This window comes from Theobroma cacao, chromosome 7, assembly GCF_053813885.1.
Source record: "Theobroma cacao isolate CCN51 chromosome 7, ASM5381388v1, whole genome shotgun sequence".
Classification (NCBI taxonomy): Eukaryota; Viridiplantae; Streptophyta; class Magnoliopsida; order Malvales; family Malvaceae; genus Theobroma; species Theobroma cacao.
In genome coordinates this window covers 36,063,201-36,074,153 of record NC_142645.1, presented here as the reverse complement: position 1 = coordinate 36,074,153, position 10,953 = coordinate 36,063,201, and the positions used below count along the sequence as shown (strand labels likewise).

At 33.8% G+C, this 10,953-nt stretch overlaps 1 protein-coding gene and 1 pseudogene across 2 annotated transcripts; one reads left to right on the top strand and one right to left on the bottom strand.

The window, feature by feature from the left end:
• Nucleotides 1-354: 354 nt before the first annotated feature.
• LOC18594961 (G-type lectin S-receptor-like serine/threonine-protein kinase At4g27290) lies at nt 355-1,844 on the bottom strand (the record flags this gene model as incomplete). Its single annotated transcript, XM_018124426.2, has 5 exons — nt 355-685; nt 763-913; nt 1,004-1,241; nt 1,409-1,619; nt 1,728-1,844. Coding segments are annotated over 5 exons (1,023 nt in total), but the record flags the coding sequence as incomplete, so codon positions are not given.
• Nucleotides 1,845-5,360: 3,516 nt separating this feature from the next.
• LOC18594960 (G-type lectin S-receptor-like serine/threonine-protein kinase At4g27290) lies at nt 5,361-9,299 on the top strand (annotated as a pseudogene). Its single transcript, XR_016027367.1, has 7 exons — nt 5,361-6,751; nt 6,994-7,128; nt 7,617-7,741; nt 7,823-8,033; nt 8,196-8,433; nt 8,511-8,661; nt 8,764-9,299. The product of XR_016027367.1 is annotated as a G-type lectin S-receptor-like serine/threonine-protein kinase At4g27290 (transcript).
• The last annotated feature ends 1,654 nt before the right edge of the window (nt 9,300-10,953 follow it).

Sequence of the window (10,953 nt, the reverse complement as noted above, 5' to 3'; positions counted from 1 at the left end):
TGTCTACAGAAGAACATTAAGATTCTCACCCATTAGAGAGTTAATAGATTAAGAAAACGAAAGATCCTGATGCATTGAATTCCAGCAATTAATCAGGTCAGTATTATTTTGACTGTCTAATCGTGTGTCAAGAATCAAATGTGCTTTTGTATTCTAAATTCTTATTATGGTAAATCCTGAATTAGTATAAATTAATTATAAATAAAATTTATCACCCACAAGATAATGTGCTCACTAATCCAATAAAATGTTTCCGTTTACATTTGAGAAGAATGTTGATGCATTCTTCCTATTAGAGGACTAGGCTATTTCTCTTTCTCATTTCTCAAATCATGAAGCAATTGAATTGTCAGAATTTATGAATTGATATGCATAACCTCTATCGAGGTGCTAAAATTGTTATGGATAATGAATTAGTTGAAGCAACGTCGAGATTGGTGGACAAAGAATCATCATCCACAAAATTTCTTTCAGTGAAATAGCCAGGCGTTTTAGGCTGAGGTAACGAAATCTCACTACTCAGCATCAGAACTGCAGTTGCCATGCTTGGTCTATCTTCTGGACTTTGTTGTACACATAATAGACCCACATGGATTGATCGCAACACTTGGGAAGTATTGCCTGAAGACCTTACCATTTCATCTATCAATCCCGAAGGCCTGTCTTCGTTATAAAGCCTCCAAGCCTGAACAATGTCGAAATTAATTACAGGTTATAGAGAAGTAAAAAACTAAATGGAAATGGTATTTAATGGACCATTACATGCCCGAGAAGGTTCAGGTTGTGGTCCGGATGAGAGAATCCCCTGTTTCTCCTTCCACTCACTATCTCTAGTACCAAAACTCCGAAGCTAAATACATCTGATTTGATAGAGAACCAGCCATCAATTGCATACTCTGGTGACATGTAACCACTGCAGAAGATTGTTGAATGAATTAACAAATTCATAAACAATGAACATTGATAACATATACATTCATTTAAAGTTTAGGTAGATCATTACTATGTTCCAACCACCCTGTTTGTGTTTGCTTCAGTCTCATTTCCTCCAAAACTTCTAGCCAAGCCAAAGTCTGAAATTTTTGGATTCATCTCATAATCAAGCAATATATTGCCGGCTTTTAAATCTCTGTGTATGATTCTGAGTCTTGAATCCTGATGAAGGTAAAGAAGACCCCTAGAAATTCCATTGATAGTCTGGAACCTCTTAGGCCAATCTAGCAATATGCTTTGTTTTTGATCTGGCAAATAAGTTTCCTCGTTAGTAGGCTTCTATCAATTCAAAAGAATACATGCTAGCATACACATACTTAAACACATACTAAACAGAAGATGAAACTAAAGCTTGTGTTGAGAATTTACGTAATGTAAAATAAAAAGCGAACAGCACCAGGATAACTGATCTAACCAAATATAAAGGAGTCTAAACTTTTGTTGGGCATGAATTCATAAATCAGTATTCTTTCTTGTCGCTCAATGCAACACCCTAAAAGCTTCACTAGGTTGCGGTGTTGAAGTTTAGAGATGCATAAGACTTCATTCTTGAACTCATCAATTCCTTGGCTTGATTTCTTTGAAAGCCTTTTTACAGCAATTTCTTGTCCCTTTTCCAATATTCCCTGAAAAGTTTAAAGTTTATATAAACTTAGAATAGCAGTTCTAAAGCTTTTATTCTTTATTTGTGCATATAGGAGCTTAATTCATAAGAGTATATTTTGTACAGATACCTTGTATAATGGTCCAAAGCCACCCTGTCCAAGCTTATTTTGTTGTGAAAAATTGTCAGTGGCCTTAGATATTGTATCAAAATCAAACAATGGCAGCTCTAAATCTTCCTTCCCTCTTTCGTTGTTTTTTTCTTCCTCTGGATCATGTTGTATGCTTCCTGTAAAGATAGGAAAATGGTCACAAAGGGGACTAACCAAACAACATGGAGAAAGATGAACCACAGAACAACTGTATTATCAACGTCGGGTTAACCAGATATACATTATATATTAATGGTAAATCTTAACCAGAATCCAAGAAAACAGCATGAAGTCTAGCTCCCCACAATACCTCAACAAGCGAAACAGAAGAAATGCTAGTATTTAAGAGAAGTTACCTTACATTTTAAGTTTCTTCTTCTTCCTCAACACAAGCAAGATCAGACAAAATCCTAGAATGGCGAACCCAACAGATAGAACAGTGACGATAATGATCTTCAAATTTTTCTTCCTTTTGGAGAATCGAGAAGCCTCTGCCATATCCAGTTAAAGCATTTGTCATTAAGATAGTCTGTCCAAAAGGAAAATTACTCTCTCATCTTCCTGTGTGCAGACACTAATTAATGTAGTTGTTAACTTGTCAATATGACTATCTGAGACAGACTTTAATTTGTCCATTCAAATTCAATTGTTTTTTGTCAGCAAAACAAACTCCGACACCCATTACTTAATTCGCATCACCAAGTCGCATTTATTGACTATTGCTTGAGCAACTATTAAATTAGGAATTACTTAATGGTAGTGGATATATACCTTATTCAGAGAGTCTTGATTTAAATCTCCTTTCACATATCAACAACCCAAAAAAAACACATTGACCTTAATATAAAAAGATAACAAGACTGGATTTTTTTGGACAAACAAATTTCATACAAGTTACCTTCTATATTAAATCAAGGCATAATACCTTAAAAAAACTCTTGAATTATTAAAAAATTTCAAATAAACTTTTATTCCTTTTTGTCCATCTCTTGTAATTTTATTTTAGACTAAATGGACCGCTTTAACTAACGGTTGACTAACTGTCATTAGTCAAAATCTTACGTGTTATTTATATCATGTGATGTTGATATAGCATGTTGATATATTATAATGGATGATGATGTAGTATAATGATATGATCACGTGGTATTTACACTCTCCACGTCAGCAATATATGGATATAAAACGACAAGTAACGTTTGACTAAAATTTGATATGTTTGTTTTTTAGCATCTATGTCACCATTATCTATATATAAAAAAAAGCATAATACTCAAAAATGTTTTTAAACTATTCAAGAAAATTCAAATAAGTCATTGTTCTTTTATTGCATTTAATTAAACCCTTATACTTTATTTTAAATCAAATAAGCTATTATGATTAATAGTTAACTAATTGCTATTAATCCAAATATCCATTGTCATTTTATGCCCATGTGGCGTTGACACGGCACTAATGTAGAGGGTAAAAAATGTGAAATGATCATGTCATCATACCACATCAATATGTCAAGTCATCATCTATTATAACATATCAACATGTCACATTAGTGCCACATTAGCATCGCATACCTAAAATGACAAATGACACTTTAACTAAGTCAACCATTAGTTATGAGAACTTATTTGACTCAAAATGAAAAGACCAAGCCTTTTTAGTTTAAAATAAAAATTCAAGGGCTTGGTTGAACGTAATAAAAGTATAAGGGCTTATTTGAATTTTCTTGAATAATTTAGGTGTTTTTCTAGATATTATTCCCAAAAAAGTGTATGACATCTAATTGGGGTATACTAGAGAAAATTAGTGTTTAAGATTTTAACTATGTAAGTCTAATTGTTTTTTTTTTTTTTTGATTGAAAAAAAGGGGATTCAAACTCAAATACTACATTAAATTAAAGACATAATATCTAAACAAAACCCTAAACTATTTATTAGATATTATAAGGGCTTGATTGTGTATACAAAGCTTTTGATTTTGTTTTTGGACAGGTCTATGTTGGATTTTGTTTTTTGAAATGATGTATTTATAGGGGAGATGCTATCCAACTTTTTGTAATTGGGTAATGTTGATTAGTGTAATTTGGAGAGTATTGCACATTAAATCCGGTGAATAAGCCTGGAAATTATGCCTTTTGTATAGGTGTTGGGATTGATGATTTTTCACATTCAATTGTTATTTTATGCCATATAGTGTTGATGTGGTACTAATGTGACATGTTGATATGTCATAATGATGATAATGTGGTATGTTGATATGGTATGATGACATGACGATATCGTATTTTTCACTCTTTACGTCAATGTCACGGTAAAATTACGTGAATGTAAAATGATAATAGATATTTTGATTATTGACAATTAATTAACTATTAGTTATAAAAATTTATTTGATTCAAAATAAAAATATATGTATTTAATTGAATACAATAAAAAATAAAATTTACTTAAATTTCCTTTAATAGCTAAGGAGCTTTTTTTAGCATTATTGCTAAATTTAAATAGTAAGATGCTACTTAATTGCTCCAAACCGAGTCCGGTTTCATGATAGGAAAAGAAAAATGTGGTGCATACAAATTGAATGGGCCCAAACTTAAGCCATAAGGGCAGAGCCCAATAAATGTTCCTTTGTTATGGGCTCCTGGTGGCCTTAGCCTTAAGATCAGACCTGATTATCAGTCCATGGCGGCAAGCCCGGCCTACTTCATATTAGACTAAGACAATCTGCTGCAATTGGAGTATTATTTAATTGAATCAATAATGTTTTTTATTTAAATTTAATTGAAACATAACATTGAAATAGTAATATAAAAATGCTTTATTTCTTAATTTAATTTTTATTTTATTACTGCAAGCTGAAGTGGCCAAAGCGAAGCAGGATTCAAAAGAGTTAATTAAACCAGAAAGAGATAGAATGAAAAATAGAACTTTGACTTCTGCAAGAATGATAAGGGTGTCTCAAGGGTTCAATTGGTCAATGCCCCAATTGACCCTTCAATTGTCCCCTTCAATGCCCCAATTAACCCTTTAATTGTCCCCTCCTCCAAACAACTTTTAATTTTCCACCCACAAAAAAAAAACGTGTAGATCACCTGAGTCCTAACATTAATAAAATAAGAATTCAACATTAATTCAAGTAATTAATTCTGTTAATAAATACATTCTGAATCTTCCTTCAAAATTAACAAATAAACAGCTACTTGCAGGATTTGGGTTTCCCACTGTAGATCACCTAATGTCAGTTCTTGTCTCATCTGCTTGGCTCGATGGAAGAAGGTTGTGGCATTTCTCTTCCACCAAGGAAAAAAAAAAGAAAACAAACATATTGCAATCAAAGATATTGTCAGCTATCCATAGTCCAAGCAATAAAGTCGTGAGGGCCATATTGCTATCCAAAAAGTCTGAGGTTTGGAATTGTCATATAACGAACTGCATTTATTTTCTATTGGCCTTAATTTGTTTTCCAGGTCAACTTAGTCCAATTAGTTGGTAGCAGAAGAAACAACGCTAGACTTTTTGATTCTGATATTCAGCTAATGCAAACCATTTTCTTTATTCTTTTTTTAGATGAAACTATATTTTCTTTGGTACTTATGTTCCTTTCTGGGTTACAGTTTTACAATTGATTCATGCATGTTCAGTCTATAGTAAAAGTTTCATGGGTTAAAAGATACTGCAAAATTCTGCAACGCATGAGCCCGCTCTTTTATTTGTTTATTTGTTAATGGTAATTAATGACGAGTCTCGCTTTGATCTTCTTTCACTGTCTAGTTTCATTTTCAGGCTTGTACTATTGTTCTGCTGCTAATACCTTAACTCCAACTCAATCCATCAGAAATGGCAGCACCTTGGTTTCTTCAGGTCAAAGCTTTGAGCTAGGCTTCTTCTCACTGGTAAGTCCAAGAACCAATACTTAGGAATACGGTACAAAAGGTTCCCTGATATTGTTGTATGGGTTGCTAATAGAGAAAACCCAGTTAAAGATTCACACGCCATCTTTAGCATTTCAAGCACTGGTAATCTTGTTATCTTTGACGGAGAAAACAATACTGTCTGGTCATCCAATTTATCCAGAGCAGCAGAAAATCCAGTTGCACAACTGTTAGATTCAGGAAATTTTGTTGTTAGAGAGAAGGATATTGAAGATACAAAAAGCTACTTGTGGGAAAGTTTTGATTTTCCATCGGACACTCAACTGCCAGGGATGAAGATGGGATGGAACTTAATAACTGGTGTAAATCGATATTTCACAGCCTGGAAGGATCTTAATGATCCATCTCCTGGAGATTTTACTTACCGAGTTGATAATAATGGCTTGCCTCAGCTTGTTCTTCGTGAGGGAATGAAGAAGAGGTTTCGTACTGGGTCATGGAATGGAATTGGATTTAGTGGTGTTTCAATACAGCAAAACACAGTTATTAAACCTATTTTTGTTGATACCACAGAGGAGCTTTACTATAAGTACGAAGTGAAGGACAATTTTGTCATCACGAGATTTATGGTGAGTCAATCGGGTTTGCTTCAACGTCTTGTGTTGTTTGGAAATAGCACCGAATGGACGGTCATGTATACAGTGCAGAACGACTTGTGTGATGGTTATGCAAAGTGTGGCCCCAACGGAATTTGCAGAATCAATACAAGTCCAAATTGTGATTGCTTGACAGGGTTTCGTCCCAGATTTCAACGCCAGTGGCAAGTACTCAATTGGACTGGTGGATGTGTAAGAATGACACCGTTAGATTGCCAGAAGGGAGAGGGATTTGTGAAACTTACAAACGTAAAATTGCCAGACATGTTGGAATTTAAGTTCTATCACAGCATGAACCTCAAAGACTGCAGGGCAAAGTGCTTGAAGAATTGTTCTTGCACAGCATATGCTAATTCAGATATTTCTAATGGTGGTAGTGGATGTTTGATGTGGTTCGGCAAGCTGATTGATATGCGGGAATTCATTCAAGGAGAAAGTGAGCAAGATATCTATATTCGGATGCCAGCTTCAGAACTAAGTAAGTGAACCTGAAATGGACATTTCTTCACTTTTTAATGTTAACCTTCATTCGAGCATGGACATTAAACTGGTAACTAAGTCATGATTTTGAGTATTATGCTGCAAGTATCAACCTAGAATGCTTAAGGACTTTGAAAATTTTTCTTACTTATCAGTTAATGATAATTATTGAACTGCCCTAGATATGAATAACTTGAACTTGCTGGACCATGACAATTACTGCTGCATTTTGAGTTGTAGGTAAAAAATCAACAGGTGAATCAAGTTGGAAAAGTAAAAGAACAATGCTTGTGGTGGCCGCATCAACGATTTCTGTGCTGCTTGCTTCCTTTTTGGCATGGTATACGATTTGGAAGAATAGGAGAAAGAAAAGAGGTAAACAAAGTAACTCATCCGCTGTTGTTAGTATTACCCTCAGACTTAAGAAATATGGGGAACATGTTTGTGCCCTGAGCAAGTACTGCATCTAACATCATTTCTTGATAATGCATGGCAATATGTGTTAGAATTATAGTAAAGCTTGTATTTTATTTACGCTAAAGTCAGTATGTAAGTCACGTGCAGGTGCATAACAAACATATCTGCCATGCACCTGACACTGACACTGTCATTTTATATTTCAGTGCATAGTTTGTTATTTTGTTTCTTTTGCACCAAGGTAAATGGCCGACCAAGCCATCTGTCTTGTCCTATGTATGGCCACCGTGCCTTACTAGTCTGTTAGCCCCTGTTCTAATGACTTTCTCTCTCTTTCATTTTGTTATCAAAATGCACTTCTTACGCTGCAAAGTAGTAAGTGAAAGTTGGACTCATTTAAATTTCTTCCAACTTTAGATTCATAAGACTTGTTCTTTCACATGTAGGATCAGCAACAGGCAGAGAAGACCTAGAGTTACCATTATTTGATTTTGCTACCATTGCATCTGCCACCAACAACTTCTCCAATTCAAATAAAATAGGAGAAGGCGGTTTTGGACTTGTGTACAAGGTAATAGAGATGATGTCCTCTTCATTGCATAATCCATTGAAGGGAAGGGTGACCTCAGTTCTTACACACAATAATCTGCAGGGTGAGCTATTTAAGGGACAGCAAGTAGCGGTGAAGAGGCTCTCAGGGAATTCCCAGCAAGGTGTTGAAGAGTTCAAGAATGAAGTTGTAATGATAGCTAAGCTTCAGCATAAAAATCTTGTCAGACTTTTGGGCTGTTGCATTGAAGGAGATGAAAGGATGCTCATTTATGAGTTTATGCCTAACAAAAGCTTGGATTGCTTTATTTTTGGTTCGTTTGTCTAAACTCCATTCTCTTTTGCCTCAACTTCACTTGTAAAATTTTCAAAATCTCTACTCCATTGATATGTTAGTACAGAGTCCTCTGTTTTGGTCTTAAAATTATAATAAAGAAAGTACTAATTAAGATGAACTCGAATGGAATGTTATGCAGATCAAATTAAGAAAGTGATGTTGACCTGGCCAAAGCGTTTTGAAATTATTATGGGAATCGCAAGAGGACTTCTTTACCTCCACCATGATTCAAGATTGCGAATCATTCATAGGGATTTGAAGTCCAGCAATATCTTACTAGACAATGAGTTGAACCCCAATATTTCAGACTTTGGTATAGCTAAAATGTTCAGAGCTGATCAATTCGAAGCCAAAACAAAGCGAGTAGTTGGGACATAGTAAGTTTATTACAATTTTCTTGTGCAAAAAAATGCATTTCCACCATTTTTAAAGTTTATGTTTGATTTTTTTTTAGTGGTTATATGTCTCCAGAATATGCAATCGATGGGAAATTTTCAGTGAAGTCAGATGTGTTTAGCTTTGGGGTGCTTTTATTAGAGATAATAAGTGGCAAACAGAACAGAGGCTTTAACCATCCAGATCATTATCACAATCTTTTGGGACATGTGGGTACAAGTGATTAAGTACTACTTTTGCACTCTTGCATGTTTTCTCATTAACCTTTCATATATATTAAAACTGAAATGTGAAATTGCAATTTGTTTTAGGCATGGTTGTTGTGGAATGATGGCAGGGCTTTGGAGCTGATAGATCCATGTTTGGAAGATTCATGTGTTGAAGCCCAAGTTCTCAGATGCATTCAAGTAGGTTTACTATGTGCACAAAAACACTTGGAAAACAGGCCAGTAATGTCATCTGTGGTTTTGATGTTGGACAATGACGAGGTCACACTACCTCAACCACAAGAGCCTGGATTCTTCTCAGAAAGAAGTTCTTGTGATACAAATACATTAGCTTTATATGGAACATCTTTTACTAAAAATGTAGTCACCATTACTATGCTAGAAGCTAGATAAAAGATAGGGATATGGATGTAAATGGGTTATTGTTATATGGGTATCCGCAGGTACCTAACCTGATAACATAGAGTTCAAGTATCCTATATTCAATTATGGAGTGGATTCGTGTAATGCTTTTAATACCTGACTCAAGTTTGAATAAGTTTAGGGTATCACCCTAAGGATATCCTAAACTCGAACCCGATTATACATATCCATATATGTATTATATAATATTTCAATAATTTGTAATTTGTAATATTTTGATTTATTTTGTCCTTCAGATAGCACCCAATTTCATCATGAAACCAAATCCAATCTTGCTGATTCATTTGTGCATCTCATGCATACTTTGACCTATATATTTGGATTAATAGGTACTAATTAGAATTATCCAAAAATTCAAAATAATTTCTTATTGCAGCCAATTAGGAATTGAGTTTTAGGGTTTTCTAGAGGCTATAAATATGTGATTTTTAGTAGCTGAATAGGACTCAAAGAGTGAATGAACAGCAGTTTTTGTGAGAAAAGAAAAGGGCTCTCCAACAAGAGAAACGAGAAGAAATTGAGGGCAACCAAAGATCGAGAATCAAAAAAGCTTTGATATTCTTTTTAGTTTTCATTTCTTTCTTGTTCTTTTGCTTTAGAAATGATCTTTTCTTTTGAAATGGTTATGTATGCTGTAAAAAAAATGATTAACTAAATTTGTTTTCTAGGATTATGGGTTATTTCATTATGGATGATGCATGGTTTTATTCAATTCTGTGCTTATTGCTTTTCACTGCTTGATCACTAGTTGAAATGTAATGGGTCTCTAAATGTAACTTGACGGAGGGAGTTTAGAATAAGCCATTATTTTGAATAGCTTATGTTCGATTCACTTCCGAGTTAGGTGATAGTTTTGTATTTAGGATAGATATATATCTAAATGCCTAAGATAGCCAAATTAGAACACGAACATAATGAACCTTTTCTAATTAATTTACATAGACATATAAAATTAGTTTTGAAAAGGTATGTGTGCAAGATCTCAATAAAGACTTGTACATAAAATGGATTCTAGGTTAGCTATGTATCCCATTAATCTAAGTTAAGGACAATGATTAAATTTAGATGAAATTTTGAAAGACACCATAATTCTAGGCTTTGAATTAATATTTTTGTGAAACCTTCACCTCTATAGACGCGTAACTAGAGGTAGACTGATGAGTGCATCAAATTCATTATTTAATGGGAGATTAAATACCTAATTAGTCTAAGTTAGACTAGATTTAAGATCGAATTTAGGTATTTTTATTTATTTTATTAGTTTAGTTTAATTTATGTTTAAATACTTATTTTAAGTTAATAATGATAGTTTTACATTATTTATATTTATTCTATGTTTTTATAGGAGTAGCATCAAAAATAATTTCAATTAGTGAAGAAATTTGCATAATGGGCTGTTTCTTTATTTGCATATGTTTCGATTTTTCAAGCATATCTCCCACTACAGAAGTCCAAATGACATGTTTTTTGGACCATTAAAACTAAGAGGTAGGGATACAACTTTAATGTTTACCACTTTGCCAATTCTGATTGGAAAGTGGTCAAAATCTTTGTCAAAATGAAAGTACTGCAGCATAAGAACAAAAAAGGGTATTTTTGTAAATTATATGAAACTTTGACTAACTTTAGAGATAAATATCTAAAGTTCTAGCACTTTATCCTCACTTCAAGCAGCTTTTTCTTCTTGTTCCCATCTTTCTTGCCCATTTCAAGTTTTCCATCTTCCATGGAAGCCACCCTTAAAACCTCCATAATCTTCTCATAGTGACCTCAAATCTCATGTTTTTGGTACACTTTTTCATAGGGTTTTTCGTTCTCTTTCACTTTTTCACCTCAAAAACCCTCAAAAAG